The 17,817-nt window shown below is 41.8% G+C and overlaps 1 protein-coding gene across 1 annotated transcript; it reads left to right on the forward strand.

The window, feature by feature from the left end:
* The first annotated feature begins 174 nt into the window (after nt 1-174).
* Nucleotides 175-16,829, forward strand: cnsta (consortin, connexin sorting protein a). The gene is made up of 12 exons (XM_080729504.1): nt 175-226; nt 4,278-4,601; nt 5,042-5,778; nt 7,442-7,472; nt 8,150-8,236; nt 8,530-8,611; nt 9,189-9,210; nt 10,133-10,208; nt 11,393-11,793; nt 12,201-12,311; nt 12,423-12,561; nt 13,725-16,829. Exons 2-12 carry the CDS (start codon nt 4,304-4,306, stop codon nt 13,919-13,921), a joined length of 2,181 nt encoding a protein of 726 aa, XP_080585630.1. The 5' UTR covers nt 175-226; nt 4,278-4,303; the 3' UTR covers nt 13,922-16,829.
* Nucleotides 16,830-17,817: the final 988 nt, after the last annotated feature.

Below are 17,817 nucleotides of genomic sequence, written 5' to 3' on the forward strand. Positions count from 1 at the left end.
GTAAATGTATCCTACATAGTTTAATACCCACTGACCAGGGCCACCACTGCTACACTGAGGTTTGAGAACCACTGCTCTATGATGGTCGGAGTTTCTTCGCACAGGTGAAACCGCTGGGTGGCGACAACATGTCCATCCAGCTGTTATCACAACAACACCAGTACAGCAGTCGACCCAGGTCGGAGTCAGCCATACAGACAGACTCACGAAGACACCGGATTCAGCTGTAAGTTCAAGTTCTATTCTGTTTGGTTGTTTGATCTCACCGTTTTATAACGTGAGAGGACGTGAGTGTGCATGCTTGTGTGTTACGTTAGTTGAATGTGTACTTGAGAGGCTGTGGATTCGGAACCTTACTGCAGCAGCAGCAGCCAGTAGGCTAGCTAACGTTAGCTACATTATAGCACCACAGGAACCCCTTCACCACAACACGTAGGGATTGGTCTTTTTCTGGTGCGATTTGGTGTAACCGTCTAGGAACGTCTATCAGAGACTAGAAAAAGCAGCATTATGTTATATTTAATGAGTGACCAGGTTCTAAAGCTAGTTAGCCAGCTGGCTAGCTCAGAGATACACGCTTGACAGCTCACGACCCCGATTATAGCTCACGACGCGTTAATGCTCAGAGCTGTCAAGTGTGTGTGTGTGTGTGTGTGTGTGTGTGTGTGTGTGTGTGTGTGTGTGTGTGTGTGTGGCGCGTGAGAGAGAGAGAGAGAGAGAGAATGAAAGAGACTTTGGTTCAAAAGGACAGTCAGACGGGTAATAACACTGTTCTCTCTCTCTGCCGGTTTATTTCGTGTGATTGTGTAGCTTTCTCCTGTCTGTTTCACTGTATCCGCCGGGGTCTTTAGACCCCCAAATTCACATCATCAGACCGCAGACCCCCCATTTGAAAAGATATACCAGTGACCCCCATAAGAGAAGATTTTTACGGCTCTAGCGGTAATTCCCAAACATTTAAAAGGACCCCCAGTTCGACCTTCTTTAGTCTATGGACCCCCATTTAATGGTATTTTTTTTTTTTTTTATCTCTGAGACCCCAATTTATATTGTAAAATTGTTAATGTTCCATTTGTACACTCAGAGTTACAAGGGTTCATTTGGTTCCTAACTATCGTTTAGCTGGGGACCCCCTGGAACTTCCTCAAGGACACCTTAGGGTCCCGGACGGCCTGACTCCACTTTGAGAACCAATGATATAGAGCAACTTGTGGTACATGTACCACTGGTGGTAGTAGAGGAGTCTCCCAAAAAAGAAGAAAAATACATAAGTGGAGTGAAATATTTATATTACTACAGGTAGTTCTTCTGACCAAGCAATTGGTTGAAATAGGCTCTCCAGCCGTGTTGAAATGAGCATGACAGCACACCTAGCCGTTACAGTACAGTAGCTAAATCTGGCCGATGACCCGGTCATCAAATTATTGGTTTAGGAATGCAACAAAAACGTAAAAATCTCCACGAATTCAGGGAATAAATTGGCCATCCTGTGTTAACTGTGCATAGCTGAATAGGATGGGGTAGGTCTACGTACCTGTATTTTAACATCAGTTATGGTGGTACTTGGAGAGAGAGATATTTTCTGAGGTGGTACTTGGTGTAAAAAGGCTGAGAACCACTGATATAGAGGATGATTTATAACACACACACACACACACACACACACACACACACACACACACACACACACACACACACCTTTAGGGACCATGTAATCCAGAGGTTGCTGTTGCATAAGCTATGTTGAGTTGTTTGTGTTGTCTGTGAACATTCTGGCCCCCATTGGGACCAAGAATAATAGAAAACAACATATAGCGTTGTTAAGCTTCGTGCATATGTCTTGTGTGGTAGGAGATACTAGGTGATCTTTCATCATATAGGTCCACAGTATAGTATTTCATCACATTTGAATCCTATAAGACAAGACAAAGTCTTCTGTTTGGAATTTTGATGCTTTTACCTGATTATCTGGTGCAGTAGAGCAGTAAAGTGAAATATACGACCTGATGAAGGCAGGATGGACCGCAGAATATGGACTTTATTTGTGTGGTAAAAGTGAGTTTGTGGCAACACTGGTAACTAGTTTAAATTGTATGTATTGTGATTTAGCCCTGTTTGGCAGCATCTCACCAATTATTTCTGGTGTGCTGGGCGGTATACAGATGGTATACAGTAATAACTAGGAACATGCGTGGATGTCGGGAGTCGGGATCCACATAAATACGGCCTAGCTCTAACGAGGGTCTCAGACTTCATGTGACCAGCCTGTGACATCAGTCATCTGACGTGACTCATGTTTGTTGCTTTGTCATCTAGGGGGCATTTTGATGGGAGATGTTCCCACCTCCTGGTAGGTGTTTATCTCTTACTGTGTGTTGATTGACAGTGTCAGGTTCTCTCCTGTCCCCACAACCAGCATCTTAGTAGTATAGTATGGATATTCAAAAGTGGGGATATAGGTAGCACTAGCACACAGGATAATATTTTTCTTGGTTGAGGTAAGTTCCTTATTTTCTAACCTGGTTCAAATGTTTCCGGTTTTGATTGGCTTAATGGAGTGTGTTAGTTCTGATTTGTAACATATTAGCGTACCTCCTGACTGATTCTTGTTTGTCTTCCCTGTCTGATTCCTCCTGTTTGTTTGCCGAACAAGGCTCAGACACAGCATTGACTGTGAGAGATTAGATAAACCACTATTTTTGTGCACTGTAATGTCGTGTCCCCCCCTCTGTTCTATTATGTCTTTTGTCACTGATGTTTTGTGAGTGGCTGCACCAGGGGTGAAAGCCCAAGCCAAACTTCCCTTGTGGACATTAAAGTTTACCTTGACCTTGACCTTGAATGGTACCACAACTTGGCTGTAGTTTACAGTTCTCTCTCTTTCTCTTTAATGACTCTGCAGTCCATAGTCATTTTGCACATTAACGTTAGTTTTGTTAAATCTGCTAGATTTAAGAGTTAATTGTCGTGCATGTATTTCCTACAGATTTATGCCTGGAAGGTGGAAGCTGTCCTTTATATCTTCTATGTCTTTGCATCAGATAGATAGATAGATAGATAGATACATTTATTATCCCAAGGGGGAAAATCAGCTGTGAGATACAGTAGGCTGCTGTTATTCACCATGTTGTCCAGTTCTGAGCAGGTTTTGTTGAATAGGTCTCTTATTTTGATATACTGTTATTCAGCATCCATGTTTTTAAATGTGAACGGGCTACAAGGGGTTGCACCCAACTCAGGAATGATGGCGAACTTGTTCTGTCTTTTTTAACTCTCAACTCTGTTCCTGCTTTGCTGGCTATCTCTCCCTATCACTCCCTCCCTTGCTTACTCCCATCTCTTTTTACTCGTTATGTTTTTAGGGTGTGTCTGGGCAAGGCTGACCTACTTGCTGAGAGGTCAGACCGAGCCAGAGGTTGTGAGGGTGGTAGACTTAACAGTATATACTTTATATAGACAGACATAAACGCAAACCCACCCTGGCCTGTACCACACACGCACAATTTAATTCTTAATAAAAAGTAAAATGTCTTATAAATAGTACTCTGAGCTAACAGGGACATTCTATGCCCCTGGCAAATCTCACCGGGTCCTCAGGTGTCTGCAATGGACGTGGAGGGGGACATGACTCCTGCTGCTGTCCGCTTTGAGTAAATGAAGTGATCCGTGGTGGAAAACGAGTGATAAATCATAGCGATTTTATATAATTATAATGTATAAACCTAAACAAACCAGTTCACATGAACAATACTGATGTAAAATAAGATATCTGAACGGCTACATATATTTAATATACAAATAAAATGTCAATAACCACAGTTAACTGGGGGGGCTAGCCAAGGCTTTTCTTCTTGAAATGCCTCCTGGATCCTGAGGCTATATAAATAATGGATCTATGGCTCATGATGAATTCAGAATAAGTAACATATCACTCTTTAACAACACAGCAAATAACAGGGCAAATCAAATAGTCAAATAATCTTCTATATAAAGGTGGCAGTGCCTACCAGGATTCCATATATGGACATGCCTGACATCAGCACGAATCACTGTTGTTAGGTAATGCAACAGTTTCTGCTGTGTGTGTGTGATGTCAGACAAGAGCGGTAGAGAGAGGAAGGGAGAGCGAGATAAATTATTTCATCTTGAACGCTCTGCACAATAACTGATGAGAAAGCTGATAATCTTGCGCTCTGCTTATTATATCATATTTATAATATCCATATATTATAGATATTATATCATCTTAGCTTCTTTCATTCTGTGCTTTTTCTTAGGTCAGTGCGAGAAGGAGGGGCCAGTGATGTCAGAGGGTCGGGGGGATGAGGCTGAACTCTGTGATAATCAGCCTGACCCGCACCTGAATGAGTCACACGTACACTCTCAGTCCCTGGATCAGTCTCTGGGATGTGAACTCATCTCCCTCAGCAACAATGGCGAGGAAGTGGAGGAAGTCAGGGAGGAGGGAATCGGATACAGAGGGATTAAAGGAGAGGAGGATGAAGAGAATGACGAGCTGATGAAGGAAGAGGACACGTCAGACGAGTCGAGCCTGATTCGCTGTCAGTCAATGGATACAACTGACTCCTACTCTGAAACTGGTAACACATACATGCACAAGGCCTAATGCACATCTCCAATTACAAAACCTGATTGCTATTTATGTTACCCACTATGAAAATTATCATTCAGTTAGATAAATCACTCTGTCTGTTTATCTGTTTTGAAACCAATAAATAACTTGAGAAAGGATTTGGCTGATAATCTGGGTCTGGAAACTTGGTGGGAATGGTCAGGCCCGCCAAAGAGAGTATTAACTTTTCAGTCAAAACTATCAAAGTAAAACATTTCAGAACAGAGAGATCAAATAACAGATGTGTAGGCAGGGTTTTGCACCCCCAGGTGTGTTTCATTAAAGGGTTGTTTCTGATCTCTCTCTCTCTCGCTTTCACACACTCTCTCCTCCATCTGTCTTTATCTCTTCTTCTCTGTACCCATCCCCCTATTTCTCTCTCCATGTCCTGATGCTTCCTGACTGTAGGCAGTCTGCTGGAAACTCCATATCCCATCAGCCCAGGGACCAGTCCAGAGCCAACATCTCCAGTCACGTCTGTGGCCAGTTTTGAAACCTCATATCCCATCAGCTCTGGCAACACTCAGGAGCCTCCATCTCAAGACATACCAACAGCCAGTCTTGAACGTTCAAATCCCATTAGCCCTGGAACCAGTCCAGAGCCTACACCCCCAGTCACACCAGTGGCCACTCTCGGAGCTACATATCCCATCAGTCCAGTGGTACAGAACCGTTGTGATCTGGAGGTGGACTCTCATACCTGCATCACCAGGCCTATTGACTCCACATTAACTTTAACCACCACAGGATCCACCTGCGTCACAGGGCCTATTAACTCTACATTAACATTACCGTCTGCTGCAGGGTCGACCTGCATGAGTGGGACTACATGCATTGGAACTATCAACTCCACTGAAGCCCCTGTTATCTTTTCTACAGACAGCACCGTTCCCTGTGGCTCTGGAAGCTCCTCGACTTCAGCCATGGATCCGGGTTCATGTAAAACTCCTGACTGCACCACAGGGCTCAGTGCCTCTATTACCAGACAGGACATGACAGGACCCACTACGTCTACCTCTGGGCCCATCTCTATCACTGTTCCCACCTCCACTACAGGGACCCTCCCCAGCTCTGCTCTACTGGCCTCTCTGCAGCGGCTAGGACAGATAGGAGATGACATCCATCTTCCTCAATACCTTCACCAGGTGGCCAGTCTACTCTATCCATCACTCAAATAGTTGTCTTTTACATTTTGTTATTGCCATGATGCAGCAGGGGGCATCAAGAGTCATATTCAGGACTGGCACTTAGTCTGTCCATCAGTCATTATGTCAGTCAATCAAAGTCATTCAGCCAGTCGGTCAGATAGTTAGTCAACTTCTCATGTGATGCATCGTTCACAGAAATTGTAAGATGGCCTAGTATAGAGTGCATCTGGCTGCATCTTCAGGTCAACATTTCATGGTCAAACAATTTATAGTAACGTTAGTGAATTAACTTGGTAGCTGTTCACTGTGTCACGCAGTAACTGACCATTCTCACACATAATATAATTTGCATATGCTAAATATGTTAGCTATCATAGCTATCTGTAAATTAGTTAAGTTAAGTGTAACATTAGCTAACAATAGCAGCTCAGGGAGAGATGCCCAGAAAATAATTTCAACCATTGTTATTCCTTTCTCACCATAATAGCTACTGGACATTATAGCTTGTTAGCAGTTGACCAACAAGACATTCATATAAGCGTTCATAATAAACATTTGAACGTACAATGTTCTTTTCAAATCTTTTTTATTAAAGCACAATGTCATAATGAGGCAGGTACACACATTGATGACACCCCAAGTCCCATTCCCATCACAGCAATCATAGGTACAAATCAGCACGAGACCTGAGGCCATCACGGTACATACAGATTTAGTAAAAAGAAGAGAGACCCTGCCCATGAAAGACAATAAAAGAAAACATTTTATCCCCTCCATATACCCAATTTAGTTAAGCCAATTCCCCCATTCCCCATGCTCTACGCTAGACCCATCCCTGCTAATCCCCACAGTACTCATTGGGAGGGTGAAGACAACAACGGGTCTCCTCCGATACCCGATCCGTCATGCCACCATCTTCTTTTCACCTGACATTAAGGAGCATCACCGGGGGGGGCGTAACGCATGCGGAGGTACACGCTATCCTCCCCAGTTCCACCCCTCTCTGAACAGGCGCCCTGACCACTGTGGAAACCGTTGAACGTACAATGTTAATAATGATACGATAATGATAAGCATGTCAAGTCTCTCTGACCTACTTACTTAATGATATAGTTCTATATATAACTTCTATCTGTCTCACCATAATCAACTCCCACCATAATAAAAAAGACACACTTTGTCTCCTCAGGCTAGGGCTCTCTCTCTCTCTCTCTCTCTCTCTCTCTCTCTCTCTCTCTCGCGCGCTCTCGGTTGTTCTCTCTCTCCCTGTCTCCATTTTTGTCTTGTTGCTACATGAGAGAACGAGTACAATCGATGTGAAAGCTCCTCTCACTGATTGAAGTCGATTGAAGTTAGACAGAGACAGACAGATAGAAAGAGAGTGAAACCAAGGGTTCAACTACAAACTATATTAATTCATAAATATGAAGTGTTGGAAGGAATAGAGAGAGACAGTTTTCTGCCTCTTCAACCAAAAAATGTGCGCTTCTGCTCTCTTTCTCCTCGGGTTATAAGTTTGTAGACGGCTAAGAGAGGATGTCAGTTGCTGGAGAGAGGTACAGTAGAGTGCATTCTCTGCCTGAGGCTTTGTTATACTCTGCTACTGTTTATTGTTTGAATCAAGTTTTCTCTCTCTCCCTCCCTTTGGCCTTCTCTACAGATAGCTGAGGCCTTTGCCCTCCAGGAAGATTGTATCCTTATTTGTGTGTGTGTGTGTGTGTGTGTGTGTGTGTGTGTGTGTGCGTGCGTGTGCGCGCATACAAATTAACAAGTGCAAGCTTGTACATTGCATGGCAACGGTAAAACCTGTGTACTGGACCAAACTAGGGTTGGTTGGTTTCCAGTTTTACTAATGTGATGTGATCTACAGGCTTAGAGTGGTTTAATTGTGCAAACCAGTTATACAACATTTGTGTTTATAAGACATTCAGGCAAAAGATCAGGGCCATGCACACACAGTGGTGGAATAACCTGGTGACATATTGCAGGCAAGTTGACTACATTTCTGACAAAAGCTGATGAAATAGGTTACTGCGGATTAAGGTTCATCTAAAGCCCCAATTTCCCCAAACATATCATCAGCCTAGTTTGTTAATACTGTACGACGGACTAGCGCAAGAAGATCACTCCTCCGTCCTTATTCTGTTGTTTTTGGAAAGCAACACCTCTGCATGATGTAGTAGATGCTTTAGGTCCTCAAAGTGGGGTCCTTTATACTCCATTCAGGAGAAACTGGATTATACGTTAGTGCCACCTAGTGGTACAAATGGTTATTACCAGCATGATTCCATAATCAGACAAATTGCTGGTTTGTACATTTCACTGGCCCAACCCTAAACCATACATGTTCCTTAACTTTGACCTTCAGACCAGAGTGCGTTGTGTTGTCTCCACCTAGAGAGACTCTATCACCAGAGAATAGTAGACAATATCAACACACTGCAGGAACACTGGGGTAAGAGACACACACACACACACACACACACACACACACACACACACACACACTGCAGGTACACTGGGGTAACACACACACACACACACACACACACACACACACACACACACACACACACACACACACACACTGCAGGTACACTGGGGTAACACACACACACACACACACTGCAGGTACACTGGGGCAACACACACACACACACACACACACATAAATGCAAGCAAACAAGAACAAACATTGATTTGAAATTAATTTATTTTTCTCTCTTTCCCTATGTCTGTCTGTCTCAGAGAGTCATTGTAGAACACTGGTTTCAGACCAGTTTTCCCAGCAGTTGAACGTCCTCACACACATCTGTCAGACACACCAACGGTCAGTCCTGTGTGTGTGTGTGTGTGTGTGTGTGTGTGTGTGTGTGTGTGTGTGTGTGTGTGTGCGTGCGTGTGTGTGTGTGTGTGTGTGCGTGTGTGTGTGTGTGTGTGTGTGCGTGTGCAGGGCTGTCATGAGTATGACATTTTACGTGACGATTAATTGTCACACAAATAATTGTGACTGGAACATAATAACAATTATGACGCTTATGCAAAATAATTGCAATTATCACTAATAATTATGATTATGTAATAATTGTGACAGGCGTGTGTAATAGTGTAAACATATGTCTCCTTACTGCTGCACTTTCAGACATTTGAGACGTGATACTGGCACTGCTAAGGACACGCTCTCTCTCTTTCTCACACACACACATACACACACACACACACACACACACACACACACACACACACACACACACACACACAGTACAGTACAGTGTAATAGCCAGGGAAATCTGTTCTGTCTAATATTAGATTGTAGCTCTGACACCAAGCCTTCACCTTCATTTACTGAAGACATTTTGTCTTTCTGTCTGTCTGACTTCTTATGTCTGTCTGTCTCTCTCACACAGACCTTCTGCAGGACACATTTTGGTAAGACATCCCTCTGTTCTGAACCATGGTATAAAGTCAAGCTTCATGTGTTGATCATATGCATGCATGTGTGTGTCTGTAATCTGTATGGTCTAAACTGTAACTTGTACCTTTCCTCATCCATCATATTGATTATTTATTGGTGCAGTAATTAAAGGTATAGGTTACAACTAGTCTAAATGGGTTAAGCAATAATGCTCATGAGGCAGTGATATATTGTGAATATACTGTACCATGGCTACGGGTGTTGCTGGCATAATGCAAATATTGCTAGCTTAGCAATTCATCTGCTAGCTACTGTACTGCTTATTAACCATGGTAAACTGTAGCTTATGAATTCAGCAGAAGGATGCCTCAGGGCCTCAGACCATCCTGTAGAAAACATTTAATTTTAAGGTTGGTGTAAATTTATTTTGTGAATCCTCTTGACAACATGGTAACTATTTGATTTCAAACATACTGTATGTGGTAGTCAAACCCATGGTCATGAATATCGCACTGAGCAGGGGCTGACTTAAACGTCCCCTAGCCATGACAATATCCATGGTTCACACCTAGCACTATAACTACTTTATATCTATATCGTTCACCATTGTCTTTGTTGCAGTGGTGGTATGGACTTTGTCGTCCACTTGAGTTAGAACGATTTTAAACTGTCTTTATAGTCATAGTTCTAGTGCTTGGTTTGAACAGCCCTTAAGTCCAAAACACAAAGCGTACTTTCTACTCACTAATAAACAGTCCTTTCTTTTCCTTTTTTTTGGTCTTTGCGTTTTTGTGCTGAAGCAACAATGCAACGAGGAACTGTAAAATATCCATGAGGTTCATGTGCCATAAATCTCTTTTATAACCTTTATTGGTTAATATAGTGTGTGTGTGTGTGTGTGTGTGTGTGTGTGTGTGTGTGTGTGTGTGTGTGTAGTGTGGGTCTCTGGACTTCAGAAGTTTGTCTGCAGCTGAACAGGATCGACTCTGTGGTCTGTCTACGTGGATACCAGGTGACTGGATGATGTTTGGATGGTATATGAGTGTGTGCATGTGTGTGTGTGTTATTATGATGTATCGTAATGTTATACCATATACACACACACACACACACACACACACACACACACACACACACACACACTCACCGTACACACACAAACATACACTATTTCAGAGATTTGTGCCTCATCCATTACTCTATGAGACAGTGCCCACACACATGCCCTAGAACAGGGTGTTTCAACTGATTTTGACCCATCCTGAACACCATCCTGACTATGAGCAAACTGGGGACCACCATTATTGTGTCGTTGGGTTCGTCATAGACCCAAAGCATTTTATTACCAGTAAAGTGCAATACAGCCACATTTGAATGCATCAAGTATTTTTTACCCGGAACAAGCAGGACAACCCAAGTCCTCTGTCAAAATATTATTATTCGCATGCAAACAAGAAAGAAAGTAGCAAATAAAAGTAACATTTAAAAAGGCAAATTACTTCTTGTCTAAATGCATGGCCAGTAGTGATGTGCTTATGGCAGTTTTAGCTGCGGTGATCCGCGATGCGGGCGGATTTGGATCAATCAAATATAACTATTCATTAATTTTGGATAACCACGGATGAAATAATGCAGGAAATAAATTATGACATAATATGTCTATCAATACAAAAGCTACATCTCTGAATGCTTGTGTCTGTGTGAGTGTGTGTTACTTTGTATAATTTGTTAATTCTTCATGAGGCAATGTCCAATCCACAATAAAACGACACAGCTGCAACCACTTAAAGGCATTGGATTGGCATCACAGCATGCCTCGTCCCGCTCATTACCTTACCTCTATGGTCGGATAATTAATTTGCGAGGATGGATTCGGATGAACTCAATAGCCTATCCGCGCACCACTAATGGCCAGGGAACACTTGCAGGACCTCCACAGACCACCAGGGGTCCGCGGACCACCTGTGGAAAACCCATGCACTAGACTAGACTAATAATATAAGACTAGTAGCCTACATTCACTAATCAGTAGTTGATATCTTAGCAGCTCTTCCAGTCTGTAGTAAAAGGTGTATCTGACCTCCAGAATAAACACCCGTATTGTCTCTTCGTCTACAATTACTGGTAGATTGGTAGTAACGTGTGACTCCCTGCTTCTCTCTCTCTGTCTCTCACGCTCTCTTCCCCCCTGTCCAGTTAGAGGAGAGACAGAACAGGTGGAGACACACACAGACTCCTCCAAGAGCAGCCAACCAGTCAGATCCTTCACAGAGGAAACGGACAGGTACAGAGAGGAGGGACGGATAAGCCTCCATGGGAACCAGTTGACCGACGTGCTGGACAGCCCACAGTTGGGCGTGGCAGGGCTTACCACCTCCGTAGAAGACCACCTCACCCACGGAGAAATGGACCGATCCACATCTGAGGAACTGCAGAGTGGAGAAAGAATAGAGGAGGCTGTGGAAGTGCACAACGAGGAAGAGGAGAAGCAGAAGGGAGGGTGGGACTCCTCAGCAGATCTCAGATCTGTCCCCATCCAACACAAATTTGTCTCAGAGGAGGTCCTATCTTTAGAGGACCATCATGGGCATACCCAGGTACAGATCTTATGTGCTTTAATATCTACCTTAAAGTTCAAGTTGTGGTGGGAGGTGTGTATGTGTGTCTGTCTGTCCGTGGTGGGCACGCAGATATGCAGATATATGGACTGGTCTAGCCCGATGGCAGTGGTTTCTGTTATATTTGGTGTCAAGCCAGAGGTTTGTGTTTGTGACGTACGTTTACATACAGTATGCCCTGAGTGGGTGCTGATATGCACACGTGCAGAAGGGTAAAACATTCCCATTTGATTGCTGTGCTATACATTTATGTAACATTCAAATACCCAGAGAAGTTACTATAGTTAAAAACCCAGGCTCTCATGTGCGTAACGTAGCAAAGGGTATCACAATCGGTAGATTCCAGTTTGATCAGAATGTAAAGTTGACTGATTGAACTCCTTCAGCAGGATGATGAAGAGGAGTATGGTGAGGCGGAGAATGGAGTAGAGAATATGACCCTCATCAGAGAATGTTACTCCTTAGACGACCTGGCCAGATTCATCACTATAGAACAGGTGTGTGTGTGATGTGTGTGTGTGTGTGTGTGTGTGCGCGCGCGTGTGCATTAACATAATAATGTGTTCCTTTTCTGTACATGCTCATGTGGTGCATGTCTGTCCCTCCAGACTTCTCCTGCCTCTGGACTGGTCTCCATCTTGAAGAAAAGGAGTGTCTGTGTAGAAGATGTGTCCGCACAGTCACGCCCCATACCTCCCGCCAAGAGACGAGTCCACTTTAATGTCCCTGATGATTGCTTTGATAATGGTGAGTATGGGTTATGTGTATGTCCTACAAAACCATTTATATTTATTGTATTTTTCACGTTCTTTATTCTGGGGAATTGGTAATGAGAGTGCCCACACACACTGCATACAGTATAAAGTCCTGATTGCGGTATAGTGTCTGTGGGTCTATCTGTGACTGGAATATAAGTAAACATATCCTAAGTTCCTAACTACCATATATAGTAGACAAGAAAATGTAAAAAGATAAACAGAAAGGAAAGGAGCCATGTTGATATTCGGTACAAAGCTTGACCTCCAGTGTGATGCCCAAAACACAAAGGAGCTGTCTTCAGTGCATGTCTACTTGGGTCATTGGCCACAGCAAACAACCAACATAAACAGATGTCTAGCAATCTACACATTTTGCAACCCTATTTTTTCCACATCCTAATCGCAGAAATGATCTAAAAGAATGTTCATTATTTGCATAAACTAATTTCTTTTCATTATTGTTTCAATGCCTACATGATATCAGAATGTGTTATACACATGCTAAAGTAAAACTTTAGCCTCAAACAGTACTACTTCCATGGGAGCAGTGCCACTGCTGGATGAGCAACTTCCATTGAAATGAGTAGTTAGGTATTTTCTGTGCCTTCTCCAGTTCTAATATTAGGATCTACCTATTGTTATCCCTGCCAGCATGTGAGTCAGTCCGTCTGTGAATCTCGGGTATCGCTGGACCGCTCGGTGTGAAAGACTCTACTCAGTCTAATGACAGCTACTGTAGCTAGTGGAGTGAAAAAAAAATGCATTGCTTTTATATTGTATATCAGCACCATATAGTTATAATATATCTAGAGAGCGGACGACCCCGCCCCCACCGCTTCATTTCAATGAAAGTTGCTCACAAGCGCATGTCATGAAGCTCCAGCGTTGGAGCCAATAGAGCAGGTGCACTAGCGTTTCAGACGGTAGCAGGATGTGATGTAGAATTATAAATGTGGAAGTCTTGCAATATCAGATTTGGCCACCAGGCTTCTGTTGCTTCAGCAGTCCTCCTCTTTTCTGGGACCTTAATCAGCACTAATGGAATGCCTCTTGTACAATCAAAGTAATTGAGCGGAATTAATTGCTGTATTCAGTTGATCCACACATACTGTACCGTATTAATCTCACTTTCTTTTTCCGGGTTCTCTCCAGATGTTGGGGGCGGAGACTCGTGTCTGTTGCTCTTCCTGCTCTGCTTTGTTACCGTGGTGATCAGTCTGGGAGGCACTGCACTCTACTGTGCTCTGGGCGACACCCACTCTTCAGTCTGTCAGGATTTCTCCAGAAACACAGACTTCTACTTCAGCCAGTTGCAGCACTGGTTCACGACTGGTTCAGGACCAGTTTAGACTTGGGGAGCCACTGGTCTCTAAATACGTATTTCTGCCTGATTGGACAAATATTGAGCACTGATTGGCTGACATGCTGCCTAAATAACGAAAAGGTACAGAAATTAGTTTTAATTAGAGGTTCTGATGCTTTGTTACTCTACTTGTTTCTTACTGGTCTGTGGTCAGGAGGGGGCCAAACCTTGACCTCTCCCTCCAAAAGAGGAGAGAAGGACTAGGACAGAGGAAGTAGAGATGGATTAAAAAAGAATACACTGCCTGTTATTGTCTGACCCAGAAACATACACACACACACACACACGCACACTCCCATTGATCATCATCACATCATCATCATCAGTCACTACATTCAATCAGAGGCTATAGAGTTGTAATATACAGTATGTGTATATATATGACACAAACGGGAAATGACAGCAGGCAGTCTTCAAAGCACTGCAAGTGCTGGTGTTTTTATCATTGATATTTTTAAATCTTAATTTAAGTTTTTAGAAGGAACAAATCATGTCTTAAATGTGACTTACATTTTTTGTAATAATCAATTGAATCTGTAGAGTTTCATGTTTTTACTGTGGTTGTGTTACTATTGTGACAGAACCACACAGAGAGAGGATGGAGTGACATCAGCCTCACCATTACAACTAGATAATGAAATATAATATAATTAAACTTTCTGAGCTTTTGGGAGATGTTCAGATGTATCTGCTGGGGCGTCTCGGGGGCAAAGAGGTCAAACACTCGCCCACCACTGCAGAGACCCTGGTACAATTACCGTATGTCCTTCCTTACTGCTGTGACTCTACTGACTGGTCAACAGTGGGGGAATGGCCAGCGACTATATTGTGGAATAATGCTGCCCCACCTCCCCCAAAACAAAAAACAAACACAGAAAAAAAGAAAACAATAATATGGTACATTAATTTTCCTTCCACCGGGTACTTGATGCATTTTTTTTTTCTTTTTCTGATAGGTCAGTGTAGAGAGAAAAGTATGTGTGTGCGTGCGACATTAGCCAATCTCACACCACGCCACAAAATGGTACACAAAATGGTTGTGGTTGCCTCTCCCTGTACTTCCCCCCATCATTCCCTCATTCCCCACCCCATTTGGTGAACGTCTTGTGCCGCTGGTATCACAGACATAGGACATCAATCTAAGTTGGCCAGTGATGGTTTCCCATTGGTAACCTCTTACTTGGCTGCAGTTCTCAGGAATAGTAATAGTAGTAGGAAAAGTAGAAATGGCTGCCAGTTCAGAACAATACGTATGCAGGCTTCCTTGACTGGTTTACTTCTCACAACAGTTCATGAGATGGATACAAGACAAATGATTGTCAGAGAGACAATCAGTTCAATTGACAACAGGTGTTTATGCCGAACCTTTCAGCCAATAAATCACAACCACTGCCACAATATGCAATGGAGCAATATGCATCTGTGTATGTCATTTTGAGATATGGCCTGTGTCTGAAATCACTCCCTACTCACTTATATGAAACTATACTGTGTAGTTAGTGATTACGCCATTTTGTAGTGGTGTCTGAATGTATAGTGATCATTATTATAGTGGACTCATTTTATCCCACAATGCATTAAGCTGAAAGAAATGTTGATCTGCATCTGGCACGTTTTAATTGTGCGACAGCATTGACGTCATTAATGAAGACCTGTGTAGTGCTTTTTTGAGCTTTGCAAACCGCTCCTACGTTTCACTCTGTGTGTCAGCCCAAAAAAAGTAAATGAGCACGGATCTAGATCTGTGCTTATACACACAAAGTAACTGACGTCACGGACAGAACGGCCCATAAAAGGAGAGATGCACGTTTGGTGTTTGCACCCTCACTTCGCACAGGTGTGATTTTTTCCCCCCCTGATGAGTTCACTGTATAATCTCATAATTTGAAGTAGTGAATGAGAGTGATTTCAGACACAGCCATGAAGACTTAGCAGGAAGTTGAGTTAGCAGGAAGTTGTCATACAACTGTAAACATACTGTAAATACTTAAAAAGAAAACACAAAAATACATTTTCTTTTATTTGACCTTCACATACAAAAGTCTTTATTAAAACTCAGATAAATGTGTGTATTTTCTATCATTACTTGTGTTCATCATGTTTATATGTTTGACTGTTTGTCTCTAGTTGTAGAACATCTTTTATTAATTTTAAGCCTGAGAATTTAATTTTGTTGGCTGTTGTGTAGTCTGTCTTATGTAGGCTGTTAATTGACTTAACTGCACAACTTAAGTCCTTGTCTTAAGAACTGTAGGATATGAAGAGATGTTTCAGACTGGAACTGATCTATCACTGATCTTTACCCCTGACTTCTCATCTTAATTTAACTTCAAGCAGATCTACATCTAATATATTTGTTGAGTACATTTCACATTATCCTGTGAAAGAAATGACAGTAATTTGATGCCATAAAATTACCTAGAAAAATCATTTATTTCTTAAAGAGAAATTGGTGAAAAAGGTTGGGTCTCTACTTGGTAAAGAAGAACATTGTTTCTGGTCTATTCCTATTTTTATCCTTTTATTTGCACTTGTTCTCTGACTGGTTCAGATAATGATCTCAAGAGTTTTGGGTAAAAAAATATGAAGATTATTGGACATTTTTTTCATTGTTTTCTCATCCTGTGTTCTTTTTAAGGTGATTTATTTTGAAAGGTGACTATGTCACATTTATAAGGTTGTGGATATTTTTATAAATTCCCTGTAATTTGTTTCTAATAATGATTAGAAAGGGGTAAATGATGAATCTTTAGCATTATTCTCATCAACATAAAGATAAGGGACATAAGGTATTTCTAAGTTAAATCCTCTGACATGAAGCTATAATTTCATTCATTTTGATTGTTCATCATAAATCAACTGAAATGAATGTATGCAAAGAGATTAATCTGTTTTGTGAATCCATATTTTGGCAATGCCATATATTTAACATTTTCATGAATACTTTCATGTATTGTATTCTGATGATCTGTTAAAGCTGTCAACAAACAATGTGTCACTGTCTGTTATTTAAGAATGCTGACTCATCAAGCCACGGTCTGTTTCATATTAATTAGTCTTTGGAATGACATTACCCTACATTTACATTTATGCATTTAGAAGTGAACTATTAAGTTCTGTTGAGGTTAATTTGTTAAAGTCTAAATTAAGTGTAATATATGTTATGATGACAAATAGAATGGAACATATTTAAAGTAATGCGTTGCAAATGTAACTGAAACACATGCTGTTTATACTTCTCATATACTAATGTTTTGTTTCCTTTTCTGACATTTTCTTCAGCTGTAGAGCATCTGGTTTCAAGTCAATTTCCATCATTTGATATTAAAGAGCATTTAACTGAGCATCCAGGAGCTGTCAGTCAACATTTCAACACAACATTAGCATCTGTTTTACATCTGTTTGTTCATAAGCCTGATTGTTTGGGGGGAACGTAGCCATTCAGCAGCCTACTGCAGGGGTGTCCAAACTTTTTTCAAAGGGGGCCACACATTAGAAAATATTAAAACACCCAAGGGCCGACTAAATCTAGACATAATGTACTTTCAGTCAGACCATAACAAAGTCAAATACATGTCGCATTTAAACAATTTAATTTAACTATAATCAATATTTAATATCAATGGTCTTTTGTCAGGTGTCTGCTCTGAACAAAACACAAATAACTCTTATTCACGTTACCAAATGTAACCAGACGTGTAAGGTAAAAAATACAATGAGGTAACCTTTCTTTGACCCCTTCAGAATGAGACAACAGCGACCAATCCTGTCAAATTATAATCTGGGTATTAATGTTCTTGTTTGACATTTATAATACAAATTATAATGAAGCTGTGGGCCATAGCATTTGGCTAAATAGTACATACTGTATCATTTCAGGGG

Source organism: Nannobrachium achirus (assembly GCF_963921795.1).
Source record: "Nannobrachium achirus genome assembly, chromosome: 7".
In the NCBI taxonomy this organism is placed as follows: domain Eukaryota; kingdom Metazoa; phylum Chordata; class Actinopteri; order Myctophiformes; family Myctophidae; genus Nannobrachium; species Nannobrachium achirus.

Excerpts from the sequence above, each read along its gene's own strand:
- cnsta (XM_080729504.1), top strand. The coding sequence starts at position 4,304 with ATGTCAGAGGGTCGGGGGGATGAGGCTGAACTCTGTGATAATCAGCCT. Across the intron at positions 7,473-8,149 it reads CTTTGCCCTCCAGGAAGATT|ACCAGAGTGCGTTGTGTTGT; the intron begins GTATCCTTATTT and ends TTTGACCTTCAG. Across the intron at positions 12,562-13,724 it reads TGATGATTGCTTTGATAATG|ATGTTGGGGGCGGAGACTCG; the intron begins GTGAGTATGGGT and ends GGTTCTCTCCAG.